The sequence below is a fragment of the Salvelinus namaycush genome, chromosome 1, assembly GCF_016432855.1.
Source record: "Salvelinus namaycush isolate Seneca chromosome 1, SaNama_1.0, whole genome shotgun sequence".
NCBI classification, from domain to species: domain Eukaryota; kingdom Metazoa; phylum Chordata; class Actinopteri; order Salmoniformes; family Salmonidae; genus Salvelinus; species Salvelinus namaycush.
This window is the reverse complement of record NC_052307.1, coordinates 70,076,629-70,099,148: the sequence shown is the minus strand read 5'-3', so window position 1 is coordinate 70,099,148 and position 22,520 is coordinate 70,076,629. Positions and strand designations below refer to the sequence as shown.

General features: G+C 44.7%; 1 protein-coding gene across 2 annotated transcripts; it reads left to right on the top strand.

Annotated features, from left to right (window-relative positions):
- The first annotated feature begins 779 nt into the window (after positions 1-779).
- LOC120056609 (glucose-6-phosphate isomerase-like) lies at positions 780-21,914 on the top strand. Of its 2 annotated transcripts, none has more exons than XM_039004819.1 (18): positions 780-901; positions 1,690-1,780; positions 1,975-2,043; positions 2,232-2,351; positions 2,565-2,648; positions 2,799-2,945; positions 3,424-3,495; positions 3,600-3,644; positions 3,760-3,813; positions 6,028-6,088; positions 6,250-6,293; positions 6,390-6,542; positions 12,709-12,838; positions 13,050-13,126; positions 20,313-20,441; positions 20,732-20,807; positions 20,926-20,992; positions 21,182-21,914. In XM_039004819.1, exons 1-18 carry the CDS (start codon positions 783-785, stop codon positions 21,303-21,305), a joined length of 1,662 nt encoding a protein of 553 aa, XP_038860747.1. In that variant the 5' UTR covers positions 780-782; the 3' UTR covers positions 21,306-21,914. The 2 variants fall into 2 exon arrangements, with proteins under 2 accessions (XP_038860747.1, XP_038860740.1); XM_039004812.1 differs by having other exon boundaries at positions 783-901; positions 20,340-20,441.
- The last annotated feature ends 606 nt before the right edge of the window (positions 21,915-22,520 follow it).

The window sequence follows — 22,520 nt, the reverse complement described above, 5'->3', positions numbered from 1 at the left end:
AATTAATTTGTGGATGTCATCGAATAAATAATATACTTGGCAAATAAATGAATAAAAAATGTAAAGAGATTCTCCAGTCAAACTGTTTTTATTATGTAATCCCACATTTTTTTTACTGGATATGTGTGCAACAAAAATTAAACATTCACATTTTGCTACTTTCTGTCAAGTAAGTCTACGCATACAATTTCCGATACACACGGAACGCACTGCTACTGCCTCTGCAACGCAATGCTGCAAGGCAAACGCAGCGTTCCATTGGAAATGAATGTACTTCTGGTGTATCGAAACGCAAAAAAGCAGTCGGTCTGTTCGAAGCGTAACATGTCTTCCGCTGGACGAGACTCACTTAGGTGGTCCACACATTGATGCTGTTCTAATAATATAATTATCATCCGGAGCTACAATATTCAGCATGATTTGATATTTCCCTTGTTCCTATGTTTAAAAACATAATTTCAAAAAAATATTATAAAATCTGGAGGCAATTCGAGTTTATTAATTAGATTTTAATGGTGTGCACGGACGTTTATGTAACTTTAGAAGTTGTATTCAATTATTCAATGATACTGTTGTCACACACTTTATAATTGACAGTGTGACTTTTTTTTGTCATCGCTGCATTACTGATACAGTATTTGTGGCTGTGCTGCACGATCCGAAGTATCGTGTTATAATAGGAGGGGCGAGTGTAGCGGGTTGGTTGCCCTTCAAAAGCCTCTCCTCTCCACTCAGCCAGGGTGGTTGAGCTGAAAGGACCGCGCCCAACACATCTCGACACCATGGGACTCACACACGACCCAACCTTCCAGAAACTGGAGAAATGGTACCATGAACATGCTCTGCACCTCAACATGAGGAAGATGTTTGAGGAAGACAAGGAGAGATTCCACAAATTCAGGTATCTTTATGGTTGGCATTTATTTTAAAATTGTCAGTGTTAATTTGTTGAAGATACACACAGTATCCTTATTCTCAAAAACATTATTACATCACCAGTATATAATGTGATTTTAATTCAAATGCTGTCCATCAGAAAATGTTGTCTTCACTTCAGGCTATTACCTTTAGACATAGGCTAAAAGCACATAATGTGTCATCATGAACAGATGCCACTGCCAATAAAAAACGACCATACAATTTGAGATCTTTGCAATTGCATCAGTGACATAATTCATTCATTCCCCAAAATATGAAGTAGTGCCTTTTATCAGAGTAGCTTATGGGCTTCCACACCATAAAAAATGCACAGCACTGCCACTGTATGTAGACTTGTGAACTCTGAACTCTCTTCATGTACTGCTAGTGATGTGCGGGTTTGTTGTCTGTCTGTATTGCTGTCTGTATTGTAATAACCCTAACCTTAAGTGCATTACAAGCACTTCCACATACACAAGCAAACAGTAGAATTGGGATACCCTGCTTGCCTTGGAATTAGAAATAAGTGGCTTCAGGTTTCGATTGGGCTACCCCTCAAATTCACTACAAAATGCTTGTGGTGAAACATAACAGATTTATATTTGTTTCATAGTAAAGGGCTGTTTGATTTTGTAACTTGTGGGCAAAAGGTTATTGAGCTAATTGCCTATATCCAGAAACAGACATAGAATTACATATAGAATCCCTCATTTAATAGGATCTCTGTGGAAACAGATCACTCACTCTGTCAAATGTTCTGTGTCTGAATAGCACAACACTGAAGACAGATCATGGAGACATTCTGATTGATTACTCTAAGAATCTCATCACTGAGGATGTCATGAAGATGTTGGTCGAACTGGTAAATGGCTGCTTCTCTATCATAATGATTCAAATAACACAACAATTACAAATAGCCATACTGTATTTGGCATTTACCTACAGTCATTACAAAAACAGTCTTCTTCTGCTGTGCGTCCAGTACCCTATCAACCTTTCTGACATGGAAGGCCCATTTGCCCACCAATAGATGTATACAGTATATGTTTTCTCTAGGGCAAGTCCAGGGGGATTGAGGCCACCAGGGACAAGATGTTCCATGGAGACAAGATCAACTTCACTGAGGTGTGTATCTGAGCGTGGTTTATTATCAATGTTATTATCATTGTGATAATGAATGGCCTAATGTAACACACCTGACACCTCCTCAGAAATTGGCTTGAAACAAATCAATGGCACTACATACATTTGCTGTAATTCGTATATCAGTGTGTGTGTCCTTACTGTATCTTCTCCTCCTCCTGTCTGGTTAGGGTCGTGCCGTGCTCCACGTGGCTCTGAGGAACCGCTCCAACCATCCCATCATGGTTGACGGACATGATGTGATGCCTGAGGTCAACAAAGTCCTGGAGAAGATGAAGGGCTTCTGCCACGTGAGTGGGAGCTGACCCAAGGGTCTCAATTTCGTAGCAATCCCCCAAATCGCTTAGTGAGACCGTTTGTATTTCCAATTTGAATAGTTACAGTACCATTTATACATAGAATTGCTAGCTATCTCCCTGTGGCATTCAAGGCATAACAAATTCAATTTGACTGAATTGTGTAGGCACTTTTTTTAATGGTCTACTCGTTTGTGTCTGGTGTAGAAAGTTCGCAGTGGGGAGTGGAAGGGCTGGACTGGAAAGTCCATCACAGACGTTGTTAACGTCGGCATTGGTGGATCTGACCTGGTAAGTAACAAATGATATGTTGAGAATTTTAAAGTGTCAATTTTTAATTTTTAATTTAACCTTTATTTACCTAGGCAATATGATGTTTCACTATTAGGTGTGAAAGCTGCCTCTGCCATCACTGTGTATTTGTTGTGTCTTCTTTGCCAGGGTCCTCTAATGGTGACTGAGGCTCTGAAGAACTACTCCAAGGGAGGTCCCCGTGTGCATTTTGTCTCCAACATTGACGGCACACACATCGCCAAAACCCTGGCTGAGCTCAATGCTGAGACCACCCTGTTCATCGTGGCCTCCAAGGTGCCCGCTTTTGGTTGTCTTTACCGTACCAGTGCATTCACTGGTTTTATTGTTTTGTCTGAACACTTGAGAGAGAGATATTCTTCTTCAAAATTGGCCTAAAAAATTGACAAGAAAGACATACAAAAAGACATTGACAAAGAGCAAAAGAAACTGTGCATCTGATAATATGGAAACTCATAAAGTTCCACTCAGCTTTAGCAGCAACAGTTGTTTGATACAATGGACGTTTCCATTGAAACAAAGGGATCAGTTGGTGCTGCATGCCACGTTGTACCTTCTCTCCTATGCCTCTGTAGAGTTGCAGCCAAAATTGTGTCTGAATGGCTTTCCTACTGTCACCCAGCTCTGATAATTGATGAAGAGATTAGCATGAACTGCTAGTGGTTTAGTATTGTACACAGTAGCCTAAACACACATTAGAAATGCAATGTCTTTGGTGTTACTGTAGTGATCTAACTGTCTTGTCCCTTTTCAGACTTTCACCACCCAAGAGACCATCACCAACGCAGAGTCTGCCAAGGAATGGTTCATTGAGCACGCTAAAGATGTGGGTAGCCTTTTTACCTTTAGAAAAATACAGGGAAAGGAGTTGAATTCTATTACCGAAGATGAATACAAAGTATGTTAAATTAAACATTGTCTTCTTTACAGAAATCTGCTGTTGCCAAGCACTTTGTGGCGCTCTCCACTGCCGGCGTAAGTTCTTATTTTTGCAACACACCATCATAAATGCAGTGATATGCTCTGCATGTGTTGCTGTAAAATAAAATAACATTCTCATTCTGTTCTTTATATCTCCTCTCTTCTGCAGCCCTTAGTGAAGGCCTTTGGCATTGATCCTGACAACATGTTTGGCTTCTGGGATGTGAGTGCATGTTATCTGATGATGCAGAATATGTCATGTGTGCAGTGCATTTGGGGTAGTATAGTGCTCTTCCTGCAATCACAGGCTTTTGACGGGACTTAGGCAACAACTATAAATAGCATAGACTTCTGACCTGTGAAGTAGGTGCCTGGGCTCACAGGCTGGCAGCTGTGGGGTAATCAGAAGCCGCCCTCTCCAGCTCTGCCCTCAAAGAGTATTATATTATTGGTAGCGACCTTCTCCCTTGGAGAGGTTACTGTAAAGGCTGGGTCACATCAAAGGTCAGAAAGCTACATTTAGTTACATTGTTGGTATTTAAAGGGTAACAGCTCTAACATGCCATGCCCTTTCACGTCGGAGCAAAAATAGCTGCTTGCTCTCAGAGGTAATATGTATAAAAGGCAGCGGTGTGTATTCATGGATGCCAAGGGAAGCCAGGCTTCCCCAAAAATGGACCAAGAAAAAAGATTTACTCTACTCTGTGTTTCATAAATTTCCTTCAATTTTTCGAGAGGCTGAGAAAGCATCCGAGCGAACGAAACAGCGCCCCTCTGCCTCAGTATGTGTAGCGCATATCTGAAAAAGCCTTGAATTGTGGCATCTCGTTGTCCTGTTGTCCTCTGGTGGCTAGATAGCTAGGTAAAATCATCCCTTTCCTAAATTAGCCATCGATGGAGATAGGGATTTGGACTTGTGGTTTTACTTAATTTTACGTTCTGGTCAATGACTATAACGGCGATTCTGACCCAATCATAAATCCATACATTGTTCCCCTGGTCTGAGAGGATGGAAGTTCAACATGTAACGTTAGCTAGATGTAGTATGGTAATGTTAACTAGCTGGTCTGGCATATCGTTGCCCATGAAAGGAAGTTAGGCTAGCGAGCAAGTATGTTAGCTAGGTAGCCTAGGACAACAAAAACTAAAAGCGTGTACTGTCATAGACCGTTTTGGCAACATAAAAGAGGAGGATGGCATTAGCGTTTCTCAACACGTTGGGTGAGTCAACATGTTTTTTATACTTACACACACACACACACACACACACACACACACACAGATAAATCATTACCATGGACAGCCACATCATATTTAACGTACGTTGATTGTACTAAATCATTTTTTGTATCTTTTAGTTGTCACTGTACTATACTAAGAATAGGTGATTCGATGATGTTGAAATGTTGAAGTTGAAATGGTGCTGGAATAGTGGAGGCAGCTCCTGTTTTCTTTACGACGTGCGGTAACTCTGTGTTCTAAATCAATAGTTGTTTAGTAGTCCAAAAATGTTGGAAACATTACCTTGCTTGACCATGCTGTAGGTAGGTCATGTAAGTGTTTGTTACATGCAACATGTTTTGTGGACTTGACCGGACAGATGTTTCTCTTTGTTTTTGTAATGAAACAAATGTGTGTTTGAATTTATTCTGCCACTCGGCCTTAGGCCTATATAGTGTATCGTGGTGTCATAGCGTATGAACTACCAGATTATAGAGCAAACAACGCAATTATCACAACACATAGATTGTAATATGGCTTTTTTTCTGGATTGGCTTCCCCAGTGATTTTACCCACGCACCACTACTGATAAAAGGTGGCATTCACATTGAAAATAATTATGAGAAGTGAGAATATTTAGAAGTTGGGGTCTGCCTTTTCATATATAGGCCTACCTGGCTATTTGTGACTTATTACACACTTTTTATTATATTATTACCCAAATGAAGTGCTGTGTAATATGGGGGATTTATTCTCTGCAGTGGGCTGAAATGTGTCACCACAGATAGATAAGGGTTAATGGTAAGGAATTTCAAGACAATGGTATGGAATTTTTAGAGGCAGGGGACCTCTTTCTGGGCCAAGCTGTAGGGCCAAGTGAGTTTGGGCACAGTTCCCCATCTCTGTGTCACATTCAACTACGTAAGCTTCAGAGTGCTCTGAGGTTTCTGAATCCTCTCAGGACACCACCAGACACCAATTAATATAAAATACATAGACCCGAATGCACAGCACTGAAATAGTAAAGTAATTTGAGTAAGAGTCACGTTTCTCAGGTACATAAGATTGGTGTTAGGGTCACTACATTTTGGGGGGGGGGGGGGGGGGGGGAATACATGTTGCATATTCAAAGTTGTACTGTGAAAATTATGATTAAGCTCAAGAAATGTTTGTTGATATTGTGCACATTTCTAACTAGATTGTTGTTGTTTTTTAGTGGGTTGGTGGACGTTATTCCCTGTGGTCTTGCATTGGATTGTCCATTGCTCTGCACATCGGTATGTACATTATGTTGTAGGTTGATTCTCCCGGTCTAGATATTCGGATGCTTTGATCAGCTGCCTGTACTCTACCTGAGTAGAATAACCTTTGTAATCAGTTGTTAAAAGGAGATATTTGAAGTATAACTCAAAGTCTCTGGTCTTTTCTTTCTTCCCAGGCTATGACAACTTTGAGAAGCTTCTAGAAGGGGCTCACTGGATGGTAAGTACAGCCAATTATTCTCACTGTCCAAAGACTTGGAACCTTTTCTATTGGTCAGATGAATTTGTGTGAGTTGACCCCCTCTTGTTCCTGTAGGACAACCATTTCAAAACAGCCCCTGTGGAGCAGAACGCTCCCATGCTCCTGGCTCTGCTGGGTGTCTGGTACATCAACTTCTTCCAGGCCGAGACCCACGCCATGCTGCCTTATGACCAGTACATGCACCGATTCGCTGCCTACTTCCAGCAGGTCCATCAGTCACTACCAGGGTTAAGAGCCTTTACCAGGGTTAAGAGTCATTACCACAGTTAAGACATGACTGAGTGTAAAATAAGTAAACAGCCAAAGCAAAACACAGTGAAGAATGTGTCAGTCTTCTTTGGCAATTTACTATAAATACTATAAAAATGTATACACCCACTCCTTGCCCTGAAGGTAGGCTGTGGTCGGATATATTGTCAGATTTGTATTGATCAAATGGAAATGTGTTTTACTGTGCATACTAAGTCAAGGTTAAATAGCCTGATGATAATGTTGTGTCAGGACCCGGTGTGAGAAACAGTCACTAATAGTCGGCAGAACCCAGAAGATGAGGCAGACACAGCAGTACTAGAGACGGTGGTTTAATCAAGGTAAAAGATCTTCAGGGTAAAAATATAAATCCACAACGTCAAAAGTAAAGCCAAGAGAAAAAAATGGATATCCTCCAAAATACAATGAAAATCCACAAAGTGGGCCTCCCGGGTGGCGCAGTGGTCTAGGGCACTGCATCGCAGTGCTAACTGCGCCACCAGAGTCTCTGGGTTCGCGCCCAGGCTCTGTCGCAGCCGGCCACGACCGGGAGGTCCGTGGGGCGACGCACAATTGGCATAGCGTCGTCCGGGTTAGGGAGGGTTTGGCCGGTAGGGATATCCTTGTCTCATCGCGCTCCAGCGACTCCTGTGGCGGGCCGGGCGCAGTGCACGCTAACCAAGGGGGCCAGGTACACGGTGTTTCCTCCGACACATTGGTGCGGCTGGCTTCCGGGTTGGAGGCGCACTGTGTTAAGAAGCAGTGCGGCTTGGTTGGGTTGTGCTTCGGAGGACGCATGGCTTTCGACCTTAGTCTCTCCCGAGCCCGTACGGGAGTTGTAGCGATGAGACAAGATAGCAATTACTAGCGATTGGATACCACGAAAATTGGGGAGAAAATGGGATAAAATTTAGAAAAAAAAAGAAAGAAAAAAAAGAAAAGAAAAAAAGAAAATCCACAAAGTGGTAAGAACAGCAGGGAAAAACAAACCTCAAAAGACTAATAAAAAATAAACAAGAACAAAACCAGAGTACCTCTGGAAAATCCAACAAGAGAAATATATGTTCACAGCATGGCTGGGGCTGGGTGCTAACATACAAACACAGAGCAAAGAACTGAGGGACACTAATGGTTTAAATACCTACAAGGAAATGAGGCACAGGTGAAAACAATAACTAGAAGGGGAAAAAAACAAAAGGTTCAAAAAGGCGCAATGGGGACATCTAGTGACCAAAACCTGAATAGTCCTGGCCAAAACCTGACAGAATCCCCCTCCTAGGAACGGCTCCTGACGTTCCTACCAGCCTTCTCAGGGTGGAGGGCCCTGAACTGACGAATGAGGTCAGGGTCCAGTATGTCTTTGGCAGGAACCCAGGAGCGCTCCTCGTAGCCTTCCCAGTCCACCAGATACTGCCGGGACCGCTGCACCCGGCGGGAATCCAGTATTCGATGGACGGTATAAGCCGACTGGCCACCGATGACACGGGGCGGAGGGGGAGGTCTGCCTGCCGGGATAAGTGGAGAAAAAACAACAGGTTTTAATAAAGAAATGTGAAACGTGGGATTAATCTTAAGGGATCTGGGTAAGTGCAGGCGAAAAGTAACGGGGTTCACTCTCCTGGCAACCTTAAAGGGACCGATGAATTTCTGGGACAGCTTGCGAGACTCCACCCGTAGCGCTAAATTCTTAGTTGAGAGCCATACTCTCTGGCCGAGGCGCAGGGTAGGCCCGGGACGGCGACGTCTGTTGGCTTGTTGTTGGTACCGCTGTGAGGAACGCAGAAGATTAAGACGGGCCTTCTTCCACGTAAGCCGACAGCGTCTGATGAACCTCAAGGCTAAAGGCACTCTGACTTCTGCCTCCTGGTCCGGGAACAATGGAGGAGCATAGCCAAACTGACACTCGTGCGGGGACATACCAGTGGAGGAGGAGCACAAGGTGTTGTGCGCGTACTCGGCCCAAATCATGAAGGACGACTATGTGGACGGGTTTTTGGAGACCATACTTCTGAGGGTGGTTTCCAGCTCTTGATTCATCCTCTCGGTTTGGCCGTTGGACTCCGGATGGTACCCTGAAGATCGACTGGCAGTGGCCCCTATGAGTTGGCAGAAGGCCTTCCAAAACCTTGAGGCGAACTGGGGACCTCTGTCGGAAACCATATCTTGCGGAATGCCGAAGACTCGGAACACATGGTTAATCACTAACTCAGCCGTTTCCTTGGCAGAAGGTAATTTAGTCAAGGGGACGAACTTGGCCGCCTTAGAAAACCTGTCGATGATGACTAGGATAGTAGTATTACCATGGGACGGAGGAAGGCCAGTAATAAAGTCCAATGAGATATGGGACCAGGGTCGGTGGGGAATAGATAAAGGGTGAAGGAGTCCTTGAGGGCGGAGGTGAGAAGATTTGCCCTGGCAGCACACGGGACAGGCCTTGACGAAAGTGGCAACGTCTTCTTTTATGGTGGGCCACCAGAACTTTCGCTGGATGAACTCCAAGGTGCGACCTACGCCCGGGTGACAGGTGAGGCGAGAGGAGTGCCCCCACAGAAGGACCTGGGTCCTCGCTGCCTTGGGAACAAACAACCGATTGGCAGGACCTCCTTTAGGACCCGGTTCGATGGCTTGAGCTCGTTTCACAGTATCCTCAACTTGCCACGAGATCGGAGCCACGATCTTAGCGGCAGGAAGGACAGGCATGTCAGTATCTTCTCGAATGGCAGGAGCGTAGACTCGTGACAAGGCGTCCGGTTTGAGATTCTTAGACCCGGGTCTATAGGTGAGGATAAACTGGAATCGATTGAAGAAAAGAGACCATCGAGCTTGTCTGGAGTTCAACCGCTTCGCCTGCTGGATATACTCCAGATTTTTGTGGTCCGTAAGCACTTGAAACGGTTGAGAAGCCCCCTCGAGCCAGTGTCTCCATTCCTTCAATGCCATCTTAACCGCTAGAAGTTCACGATCCCCCACATCGTAGTTCCTCTCGGCCGGGGTAAGCCGGTGAGAGAAGAAGGCGCAAGGGTGAAGCCTCTTGTCTTCTCCCCTCTGAGACAGGACAGCTCCAACACCAACCTCTGATGCGTCTACCTCCACCACAAAAGGTTCCTCCGCCGTCGGTAGTGTCAGGATGGGAGCAGAGAGGATGCGCTGCTTGAGTCCTTGGAAGGCCGTCTCAGCTTCTTCTCCCCACAGAAACCTTGCGTTGCCACCCTTGGTTAAAGCTGAGAGAGGGGCTGCCAGCAAGCTGAAGTTCTTGATGAACTTGCGGTAAAAGTTAGTGAAGCCCAGGAAACGCTGAACTTCCTTAACGGACTTGGGGGTGGGCCAATCCGCTACCGCCCCTACCTTCCTGGGGTCCATCTGGACTCGACCGGGTTCCACTACAAATCCCAGGAATTGTACTCGGGAGGAATGGAATTCACATTTTTCCGGCTTAACGTACAAATGGCTGTCAAGGAGGCGTTTGAGTACTTGTCTGACATGCTTAGTGTGTTCTTGAAGGGAGCTCGAAAAGATGAGGATGTCATCCAAGTAAACAAACACGAAGATGTTAAGCATATCCCTAAGCACATCGTTTATGAGCGCTTGGAACACAGCCGGGGCGTTGGTCAGGCCGAAGGGCATCACCAAGTATTCGTAGTGCCCAGTAGGCGTGTTGAAAGCGGTCTTCCACTCGTCACCGGGTCTGATCCGCACAAGATGGTATGCGTTCCGCAGGTCGAGCTTAGTGAAGACAACTGCTTCCTGGAGCAGCTCAAAGGCTGTGGCCATAAGGGGTAGCGGGTAGCGGTTACGGACGGTTATGGCATTGAGTCCCCGGTAGTCGATGCAAGGACGTAATCCACCGTCTTTTTTGGCCACAAAGAAAAACCCTGCTCCCGCCGGCGAGGTGGATGGACGCATGAGGCCTGCTGCCAGAGCGTCCTTGATGTAGGTATCCATAGCAGCTCGTTCGGGAGGAGATAGGGAAAAGATCCGACCCCTGGGAGGGCAGGTGCCCGGAAACAGGTCGATGGGGCAATCGTAAGGTCTATGGGGTGGTAGTCTGGTGGCCCTCTGTTTGCTAAATACCGGTTTGAGGTCATGGTAACACTCGGGAACTCGGGACAGGTCGATGGATTCTAGAGACTCGGGAGGGGAACTCGGGGAACTCGGGAAGATACAATTGGCTTGGCACGTAGGACCCCACTGCTTGATAGTGCCCACAGACCAGTCGATGTGAGGGTTATGGCTGTGAAGCCAGGGGTATCCAAGGACGAGAGGGAACTCGGAACAGGAGATCAGATGAAAATTCATCACTTCCTGGTGTTGGGAAACTGAAAGTCGCAAGGGGGTAGTGACACGAGTGACAAGTCCAGATCCCAAAGGGCTTCCATCCAACGTAGTAACCCTTATGGGGTCACTTAGAGGTTCAGAGGGAACGCCATTCTCCTTCGCCCAGACACCATCCATGAAGTTACCTGCGGCTCCAGAGTCTACCAAGGCTTGAAGGGGAAGCTCGTGGTTGTCCCAGGAAAGGGTAACTGGAATGAGCAGGCGGGAGTTGGATGGATGGGAGGAGGTTATGTTTCCCGTTACAGTCCTCCCAGGCCTGCACGGGAGAGTGCGTTTCCCTGGAGCCCGGGACACGTGGAGCGGAAATGGCCCGGTTTGCCGCAATATAGACAGCATCGCTCCCTCATCCGGCGGTCTCTCTCAGCCTGGGAGATGCGTCCAACCTGCATGGGTTCTGGTGGAGCCAGCGAGGATAAAGGTGGAGACTCGGAGCTGGAACCGATAGGAGCTAGGGTGAGAGGTCTACGGTTGAGTTCTCTCTCTCTCAGACGCTGGTCTATGCGCGAGGCCAACTTGATCAGGGACTCGAGGTTGTCCGGTGGTTCCCGAGTGGCCAGTTCATCTTGGATGGTGTCGGAAAGACCCTTCAAAAAGCACACTGTGAGCGCCTCGTCGTTCCAGCCACTCGCTGCTGCCACCGTGCGGAACTGGATGGCATAGTCCGTCACGCTGCGCCGACCTTGGCGGAGAGTCAGGAGCTGTTTGGCTGAGTCAGGGCCGCTGGTAGGACCTTGAAACACTCGCTTGAATTCTTCAGCAAAGGTAGAGTAGCTGGCACAGCAGGGACTTTGGGCATCCCACACAGCAGTAGCCCAGGCTAGGGCTTTTTCCGACAACAGGTTGATGATATATGCTATCTTGGACCGGTCGGTGGGAAACGACGAGGTTTGCAGTTCGAAGGAGAGAGAACATTGGGTGAAAAACCCCTTACAAACACTCGGATCACCTGAGAACCGTTGGGGAGGTGGCAGACGAGGTTCAGCCAGGGGGTTAACTGCCACGGGCACTTGAATCTGATGTACTGGAGCAGACGCGGTTGCCGGGGAAAGTCGATCAGAAATCTGCTTTATGGAAGTCAGCATCTCCGACAGAAGTTGAGAATGTCTAGCCATTAAGGCCTCTTGCTGAACCAGAGCAGCTTCGTGACGTTGGACAGTCCCCTCGTGGTGGGACAGCATGGGGAAAAAATCCTGGGTACTGGCTGCCTCTGGGTTCATTTTAATGGCTCTGTGTTTCTGTCAGGAAAAACAGTCACTAATAGTCAGCAGAACCCAGAAGATGAGGCAGACACAGCAGTACTAGAGACGGTGGTTTAATCAAGGTAAAATATCTTTAGGCAAAAAATATAAATCCACAACGTCAAAAGTAAAGCCAAGAGAAAAAAATAGATATCCTCCAAAATACAATGAAAATCCACAAAGTGGTAAGAACAGCAGGGAAAAACAAACCTCAAAAGACTAATAAAAAATAAACAAGAACAAAACCAGAGTACCTCTGGAAAATCCAACAAGAGAAATATATGTTCACAGCATGGCTGGGTGCTAACATACAAACACAGAGCAAAGAACTGAAGGACACTAATGGTTTAAATACCTACAAGGAAATGAGGCACAGGTGAAAACAATAACTAGAAGGGAAAAAAAACAAAAGGTTCAAAAAGGCGCAATGGGGACATCTAGTGACCAAAACCTGAATAGTCCTGGCCAAAACCTGACATGTTGTTTTAGTATTAGTTTAAATTTAACTGAAACGGAACACCGAAGATGTTCAATTCATGTGATGTCTATAGGGTGACATGGAGTCCAATGGAAAGTACATCACTATCCATGGCAAACGTGTCAACTACCATACCGGCCCCATCGTATGGGGAGAGCCTGGCACCAATGGACAGCACGCCTTCTACCAGCTCATTCACCAAGGTACTGCCTCCTTAAAGTAACTGTCCAGTTAAAATCTGACTTTTAAAAGTTCATATTCTCTTAACTCATACCCAAATAATGTTGCTGACTGGTCCATAAGCTCTTCAACATATTGATTAATGGTCAGCTGAAATGGATGAGTATGTATGTTATGGAAGAGTAATATGTTATATTAGTCACAGATGCAGTGTGACTGCTGTGTCCTCCACAGGAACTCGCATGGTCCCCGCTGACTTCCTCATCCCTGCCCAGACACAGCACCCCATCAGGGAAAGTAAGCACCATAAGGTAGGCTACCCCTACAGGACACATCTTCCAGCACTACCAACCCACTGGGAACAAACTGGTTAAATCAACATTGTTTCAACGTAATTTGTCAATTTGTCAACGTATTGTGATGTGTAATCTACGTGTAAAATACATTGGATCTAAAATATGTTGAATTTGTACCTTTTAAAACAATGTCAGATCTTCAAAAGAATAGGCTGGGCAGCTCCTCCTAATGGAGAATGTATCTATCTGCAGCTATCCTTTGACCTCCCATCCAGGGTTTTAACCATGCCCAGCACTGCTTAGCTATGATATTTGTTACGGACAATTACCAATATGCCATTGTGAGAATGGTTGTTGAGAGATCTCCACTTAAAAACGAATTAGATTTACTGTTGCTGTCAAGTCATTCCAAAGGGAAGGATTAAGATTAAGCTATTTTTTTTTCACCTTTATTTAACCAGGTTAACCAGTTGAGAACAAGTTCTCATTTACAACTGCGACCTGGCCAAGATAAAGCAAAGCAGTGCGACACAAACAACAACACAGAGTTACACATGGAATAAACAAGCATACAGTCGATAATACAATAGAGAAAGTCTATATACAGTGTGTGCAAATGAGGTAGGATAAGGGGGGTGAGGCAATAAATAGGCCATAGTGGTGAAATTATTGTCACGCCCTGACCTTAGTTCCTTTGTTATGTCTCTATTTTGGTTTGGTCAGGGCGTGAGTTGGGGTGGGCATTCTATGTTTTTGTTCTATGTTTTATATTTCTATGTGTTTGGCCGAGTGTGGTTCTCAATCAGAGGCAGCTGCCTATCGTTGTCTCTGATTGAGAACCATACTTAGGTAGCCTCATCCCACCTGTGTTTTGTGGGTTGTTGTTTCCTGTTGTGTGTCTGCACCAGCCAGAACTGTTTCGGTCGTACTCGTTGTTATTTTTGTTATTTCAGTGTTCATTAAATAAATATGGACATGTACCACGCTGCACCTTGGTCCTATCCTTCCAACAGCCGTTACAATTATTACAGTATGGCAAATTAAACACTGGGGTGATAGATGTGCAGAAGATGAGTGTGCAAGTAGCGGTACTGGGGTGCAAATGAGCAAAATAAATAACAATATGGTGATAAGGTAGTTGGATGGGCTATTTACAGATTGGCTATGTACAGGTGCAGTGATCTGTGAGCTGCTCTGACAGCTAGTGCTTAAAGCTAGAGAGGGAGATATGAGTCTCCAGCTTCAGTGATTTTTGCAGTTCGTTCCAGTCAGTGGCAGCAGAGAACTTGAAGGAAAGCCGGCCGAAGGAGGAATTGGCTTTGGGGGTGACCAGTGAAATATACCTGCTGGAGTGCGTGCTGCGGGTGGGTGCTGCTATGGTGACCAGTGAGCTGAGATAAGGCTGGGCTTTACCTAGCATAGACTTATAGATAACCTGGAGCCAGTGGGTTTGGCGACGGATATGAAAGCGAGGGCCAGCCAACGAGAGCATACAGGTCGCAGTGGTGGGTAGTATATGGGGCTTTGGTGACAAAACAGATGGCACTGTGATAGACTGCATCCAATTTATTGAGTAGGGTATTGGAGGCTATTTTGTAAATGATATCGCCGAAGTCGAGGATTGGTAGGATGGTCAGTTTTACTAGGGTATGTTTGGCAGCATGAGTGAAGGATGCTTTGTTGCAAAATAGGAAGCAGATTCTAGATTTAATTTTGGATTGGAGATGCTTAATGTGAGTCTGGAAGGAGAGTTTACAGTCTAGCCAGACACCTAGGTATTTGTAGTTGTCCACATATTCTAAGTCAGAACCGTCCAGAGTAGTGATGCTGGACGGGTGGGTAGGTGTGGGCATCAATCGGTTGAAGAGCATGCATTTAGTTTTGCTTGCATTTAAGAACAGTTGGAGGCCACGGAAGGAGAGTTGTATGTCATTGAAGCTCGTCTGGAGGTTAGTTAACACAGTGTCCAAAGAAGGTCCAGAAGTATACAGAATGGTGTTATCTGCGTAGAGGTGGATCAGAGAATCACCAGCAGCAAGAGCGACATCATTGATGTATACAGAGAAAATAGTCGGCCCGAGGATTGAGCCCTGTGGCACCCCCATAGAGACTGCCAGAGGTCCGGACAACAGGCCCTCCGATTTGGCACACAACTCTGTCAGAGAACTAGTTGGTGAACCAGGCGAGGCAGTCATTTGAGAAACCAAGGCTGTTGAGTCTGCCGATAAGAATGTGGTGATTGACAGAGTCGAAAGCCTTGGGAAAGTCGATGAATACAGCTGCACAGTATTGTCTCTTATCGATGGCGGTTATGATATCGTTTAGAACCGTGAGCGTGGCTGAGGTGCACCCATGACCAGATTGCATAGCAGAGAAGGTACGGTGGGATTCGAAATGGTCAGTGATCTGTTTTGTTAACTTAGCTTTCGAAGACCTTAGAAAGGCAGGGTAGGATAGATATAGGTCTGTAGCAGTTTGGGTCTAGAGTGTCTCCCTTTGAAGAGGGGAACAGCTTTTCAATCTTTGGGCATCTCAGACAATACGAAAGAGAGGTTGAACAAGCTAGTAATAGGGGTTGCAACAATTTCGGCTTTTCATTTTAGGAAGAGGGTCCAGATTGTCTAGCCCTGCTGATTTGTCCAGATTTTGCAGCTCTTTCAGAACATCAGCTATCTGGATTTGGGTGAAGGAGAATTGGGGAGGCTTGGGCAAGTTGCAGGGCTGATGACCGGGGTAGGGGTAGCCAGGTGGAAAGCATAGCCAGCCGTAGAAAAATGCTTATTGAAATTCTCCATTATCGCGGATTTATCGGTGGTGACAGTGTTTCCTAGCCTCAGTGCAGTGGGCAGCTGGGAGGAGGTGCTCTTATTCTCCATGGACTTTACAGTGTCCCAGAACTTTTTGGAGTTAGTGCTACAGGATGCACATTTCTGTTTGAAAAGCTAGCCTTTGCTTTCCTAACTGCCTGTGTATATTGGTTCCTAACTTCCCTGAAAAGTTGCATATCGCAGGTGCTATTCGATGCTAATACAGTACGCCACAGGATGTTTTTGTGCTGGTCAAGGGCAGTCAGGTCTGGAGTGAACCAAGGGCTATATCTGTTCCTGGTTCAATATTTTTTGAATGGGGCATGGTTATTTAAGATGGTGAGGAAAGCACTTTTAAAGAATAACCAGGCATCCTCTACTGGTGGAATGAGGTCAATATCCTTCCAGGATACCCGGGCCAGGTCGATTAGAAAGATCTGCTCGCTGAAGTGTTTTAGGGAGCGTTTGACAGTGATGAGGGGTGGTCGCTTGACTGCAGACCCATTATGGACGCAGGCAATGAGGCAGTGATCGCTGAGATCCTGGTTGAAGACAGCAGAGGTGTATTTGGAGGGCAGGTTGGTTAGGATGATACCTATGAGGGTACCCGTATTTATGGATTTGGGGTTGTACCTGGTGGGTTCATTGATCATTTGTGTGAGATTGAGAGAATCAAGCTTCAATTGTAGGATGGCCGGGGTGTTAAGCATGTCCCAGTTTAGGTCACCTAACAGCACGAGCTCTGAAGATAGATGGGGGGCAATCAATTCGCATATGGTGTCCAGGGCACAGCTGGGGGCAGAAGGTGGTCTATAGCAAGCGGCAACGGTAAGACTTGTTTCTGGAGAGGTGGATTTTTAAAAGTAGAAGCTCGAATTGTTTGGGCACAGACCTGGATAGTAAGACAGAATTCTGCAGGCTATCCCTGCAGTAGATTGCAACTCCGCCCCTTTTGGCAGTTCTATCTTGTCAGAAAATGTTATAGTTAGGGATGGAAATTTCAGGGTTTTTGGTGGTCTTCCTAAGCCAGGATTCAGACACGGCTAGGACATTGGCAGAGTGTGCTAGGACAGTGAATAAAACAAACTTAGGGAGGAGGCTTCTAATGTTAACATGCATGAAACCAAGGCTTTTACGGTTACAGAAGTCAACAAATGAGAGCGCCTGGGGAATGGGAGTGGAGGTAGGCACTGCAGGGCCTGGATTGACCTCCACATCACCAGAGGAACAGAGGAGGAGTAGGATAAGGGTACGGCTAAAGGCTAAAAGAACTAGTTGTCTAGTACGTTCAGAACTGTCACGTTCTGACCTTTATTTCCTTTGTTTTGTCTTTATTTAGTATGGTCAGGGCGTGAGTTGGGGTGGGCAGTCTATGTTTGTATTTCTATGTTTTGCTATTTCTGTGTTTGGCCTGATATGGTTCTCAATCAGAGGCAGCTGTCAATCGTTGTCCCTGATTGGGAACCATATTTAGGTAGCCTGTTTTGTGTTGGGTTTTGTGGGTGGTTGTTTTCAGTCTTTGTGTGTCTGCACCAGATAGAACTGTTTCGGTTGTCACTTTTGTTGTTTTGTATTTTGAGTGTTCACCTTTATTAAAGTAAGATGAACAATTACCACGCTGCGCATTGGTCCTCCGATCCTTCTAACTTATCCTCCTCAGACGAGGAAGACGACAGCCGTTACAAGAACAGAGAGTTAAAGGAGCAGATTTCTGGGCACGGTAGAATAGATTCATGGCATAATGTACAGACAAAGGTATGGTAGGATGTGAATACAGTGGGGGTAAACCTGTGCATAGAGTAACGATGAAAGAGATATTGTCTCTAGAAATATAATTTAAACCAGGTGATGTCACCGCATGTGTGGGAGGTGGAACTAAAGTGTTAACTAAGGCGTATTGAGCAGGGCTAGAGGCTCTACAGTGAAATAAGGCAATAATTACTAACCAAAACAGCAATGGACAAGGCATATTGACGTTAGGGATAGGCATGCGTAGCTGAGTGATCATAGGAGTCCAATGAGTGGCTTCAGGCAGCTAGCGGGCCGGGGCTAGCAAGCTAGCAGAAGGGCCTTTGAGGGACGTCGTGACGGAAGAAAGTCTGTGGCCCCCTCGTGCTGTTACGTCGGCAGACGGATCAGCAGGGCTCCGTGTCGTGAACCAGGCCAATTGGCAAAATAGGTATAGTGGCCAAAGAATTTGTCCGATGGGCCTCTTAAGCTAACAGTCCGATGTGCTCTAGACAGCTAGCAGGCCGCGGCTAGCAGGCTAGCGGATGGGCATTCAGGGGACGTCGCGACGGAGGAGCCAGTTGAGAGACCCCCTCGGGCGAATCACGTCGGTAGTCCAGTCGTGATGGGTCGGTGGGGGTCCATGCCAATCGGCAAAATAGGTATTGAAGCCCAAGGAGTGGCTGATGGACTTCTTCGGCTAGCCGGGAATTGGGCCTAGCAAGGCTAGCTCCAGGCTAATTGGTTCTTGCTTCGGGACAGAGGCGTATGAAATGTGACCATATTTTACCACTCATATATCATCAATGATGCTATTTAGGACTATATAGCATTCTCAAAATAATAAACAGCTATTGTTTTAATTCAACCCAGAATTCAACTAAAAATAGACCATACAATAGGCCTTGGGTTTCAAGCTGTGGTTGATTTCAAATGTAATGATATTTAGTGATATTGAATTGTGTTTGGTTGTCAACGCTTCCAACATTTGAAGGAGATGTACCTTCTGCTTGGATAGTTCCACCTGTGCCATTGACTTAGTCTGGCTTGTCTACAAATGAATAATTGATATGTTGGATTCACATCTCCATCTCAACCAAAAGTCTAAGTTAAAGAATAGGACTACATCAAATCAAACTTTATTTCAAGAGCATTACAAGTTTGAATTTATTTGATTTAGTCCTATTCATTCATTTAGATTTTTGGTTGAGATGGAGATGTAATCCAGCATATCAATTATTCATTTGTAGACAAACTAAAATTAAAGCCTTGACAACCAAACACAATTCAATATCACTTTTTACATACAATAAATACTGTAGCCTATTATTAACTTGTCGACAAGTTAACAAATTATATGTTGCATTCACGTCTCCAACTCTGTCACGTTCCTGACCTGTTTTCCATTGTTTTTGTATGTGTTTAGTTGGTCAGGGCGTGAGTTGGGGTGGGCATTCTATGTATTGTGTTTCTATGTTGGGTTTAATGTGTTGCCTGATATGGTTCTCAATTAGAGGCAGGTGTTTGACGTTTCCTCTGATTGAGAACCATATTAAGGTAGGCTGTTCTCACTGTTTGTTGGTGGGTGAATGTATCTCGTGTCAGTGTTCGTACCACACGGGACTGTTTTCGGTTTTGTCACGTTTGTTGTTTTTGTATGTGTAAGTGTTCAGTCTACGTTCATTAAAAGATGACCACTTTCCACTCTGCGTGTTGGTCCGATCCATGCTCCTCCTCGTCTGAGGAGGAGAACGACTTCGACAGCCGTTACAAACTCAGCCAAAAAGTAAAAGAATGGGATTAAGACAGTGGCTCAGATGGAGCTATCCAGGGAGTAGATACATCTCATTTTAAATGTTGATATTTGGTTGCGTTGTCAACCAAACAAAATTCCATACTACTTTTGTAATATATAGTAAATAGCGTAAAGTTAAGGCTTTCTTACAAACTAATGTACAGTACCATTCAACCTTAAAATGAGTAACACATCCACATTTCTTCTTACTGTATGTAATCATATAAAACATGCATGTTGCTGTAATAATCTATACAGAATCTCAAACCGCATTGATCACTTGCACCATGTACTTTTAAAATAGTCTCAACTTCCATCCAGGTCATTTGGTTCAGCTATTAGATGAAGCACAGTAATAACACATTAATCTGTTGTATAAATAAACAAAATACCTGACAGTGTATTCCTATTTGAACTTTCCTGTGCTTTTAAATGGATGAAAGCGCAATGACAGACATTTGGGTGACAACTAAACCAAAAATCAGACATTGTTTTTCCATTGGAATTTGGTTAAGCTTTTATCCAGATGGTTGAAAGCATAGTGATAACACTTTGGAAATTCAACAAACTTCTGGCTGTCTTTTTGAGTGGGTGAATATAGGTTGTAATCTAATTGATCAACATCTCAACCGAATATTACCCAATTATCCACATTGAAATGACGTGGTGTATGTGGGAATGATCTGGGAGTAAATAGCTTCCCATTCAGTGACTGAACTAATCTATCAGTTATTCAAGCGATACCTACTTTTACTGTTTATCTGACAAAAGAGCCTATGCAGTGTTCATGCTGTGTGATACTAGGGATAATGCACAGGGATAATGTCATAATGGGATAATGCCTTACCTGTTGTATCTTCTGTGTCTGTAGATCCTGATGGCCAACTTCCTGGCCCAGACTGAGGCTCTGATGAAAGGAAAGACCACAGAGGAGGCTAAGAAGGAACTGGAGGCCGGCGGCCTGACAGGAGAGGCCCTGGAAACCATTCTGCCACACAAAGTTAGTGAGAGCAGATCCCTCATGGCGCAAGTCCACTGCAGTCCCAGTTCGGCCTAAGACTTTCTATGGGCTTAAACCCTGTTATTATACTGGGGAGATTGTGTGTCTATTGCTAGGGCAGACACTGTCGCTCTGATAGGGACGTGCGTCCTCCTAGTGGACAAAATAAGTTATGCATCAGGATGGAGGAAGCTTCAAACAGGGTGCAACACTGTATAATTACAAGTATGCAATAACTGTCTTACAACAGGTTGTGTGATATAAAATGTTTCCTCTTGTTCTGCTGTAAGGTATTCCAAGGAAACAAGCCAACCAACTCTATTGTCTTCAAGAAGCTGAACCCATTCACACTGGGAGCACTTATTGGTAAGAGCTGAATATGGACCTGTGAACCAACAACCAATGATATTTGAAATATTGATCAAAATAATGTATTTACTTGTTATGCTCCCAGTAACAATGTATGGTGTTGTTTGTTTCACAGCCATGTATGAACACAAGATCTTTGTCCAGGGTGTTATGTGGGAGATCAACAGTTTTGACCAGTGGGGGTAAGTGTGACTATTTGAAACCAAGCTCCTCGATAATGTGTAGTCTATGACAGATTACACACAGAGCCTTTATCCAATGAAATTGTACGAAAAAATGTTTCATTGATATTCTATTCTGTCCACTCTGGTGAGTTTTCTGGTGACATTCTATTCCGTCCATTATTATGTCTCTATATCTATCTATCTCAGAGTTGAGCTGGGTAAGGCTTTGTGTAAGAAGATCGAGCCTGAGCTACATGGCTCCAACGAGGTCCACTCTCACGACTCCTCCACCAACGGGCTCATTAACTTTATTAAGAAGAACCACGCCTAACCTGCCCACCACCGTCATCCATCCTCCCTGTCCTGCCCCCCTGCTGATGGGGGTGTCTGGGTTGTAGTGAAGGTAGACTCACTGCAGCATCAGTCACCGTGCAGAGGAGTAGAAGCACTTTCTATGTCTGTAATCATCTGTCTGCGTCCTCTCTGTTTGTTGTGACATCGGACTGTATTTTACGTACTGTTGTATGTTTAAGCAATAAGGTCCGAGTCGGTGTGGTATATGGCCAATATACCACGGCTAATGGCTCTTCTTAGGCAATACGCAACGCGGAGTGCCTGGACACAGCCCTTAGTCGTGGTTTATTGGTCATATACCACAAATCCCTGAGGTGCCTTATTGCTATTATAAACTGGTTACCAATGTAATTAGAAGGGTAAAAATAAATGTTTTGTCATACCCGTGGTATACTATCTGATGTATCACGGCTGTCAGCCAATCAGCATTCAGGGTTTGAACCACCCAGTTTATAGTTATGGGTTTACCACTGTAAAGGGGAACGCTACTGTAGAGTGAGCCTGTGGAGGGGTGTGTAAACTACATCCCAGACTATCCCACTCCACTTATGGGGAGTAAAGCTTTTAATAAACATCTTTACACCAATCTATTGTCTGTGTCCTTAGTTGAATCCAGCCTGCATTCTGTTCAGAAGTTTGCAGATGTCGTGTCTTTGGCTATGCTGGATTAAGTGATATGACATGCTATTCTATAAAATCCTTTCTCTGTAATTAATATTACCTGATTGATCGGGGCACCACAAAATAATATTTATAGAGCAGTTATCTTCCGAATAAACTCTTAAAGACCTAGTAATATTTTACATCAATAGCAGTCAATATTAATCGTCCTTATTTCAGTCTCATCTGAAAGTTGTAAATTCTTGGTTATCTTCACGAACCCTGGCTAACAAGTTGAATCAGCAATACAAAATTGGGTTTAATTATTTATTTACTAAATACCTAACTAATCACACAGAATTACATATACACAGAATGAATCATACCTTGATTACAAATTATGTCATAAAGGAAAACGTCCCTAGTGGACGGAACAGATATGACAGCTGGTTACACAAAGGAAAGTGGGTTGGGTTTGAGTGAAAGAGCGGGAAGACTGAAGAACAAAGGGAGAAGCGATGTCTCTATCGTAAATACAGAATCTTATGCATTCTAAATTACCGCCCATTTGGAAAAGGAAAATGCAATAAAT

Coding starts and splice junctions, on each gene's coding strand:
- LOC120056609 (XM_039004819.1), top strand. CDS start 783: ATGGGACTCACACACGACCCAACCTTCCAGAAACTGGAGAAATGGTAC. Junction 2,352..2,564: donor AGATGAAGGGCTTCTGCCAC/GTGAGTGGGAGC, acceptor TGTCTGGTGTAG/AAAGTTCGCAGTGGGGAGTG. Junction 6,089..6,249: donor GTCCATTGCTCTGCACATCG/GTATGTACATTA, acceptor CTTTCTTCCCAG/GCTATGACAACTTTGAGAAG.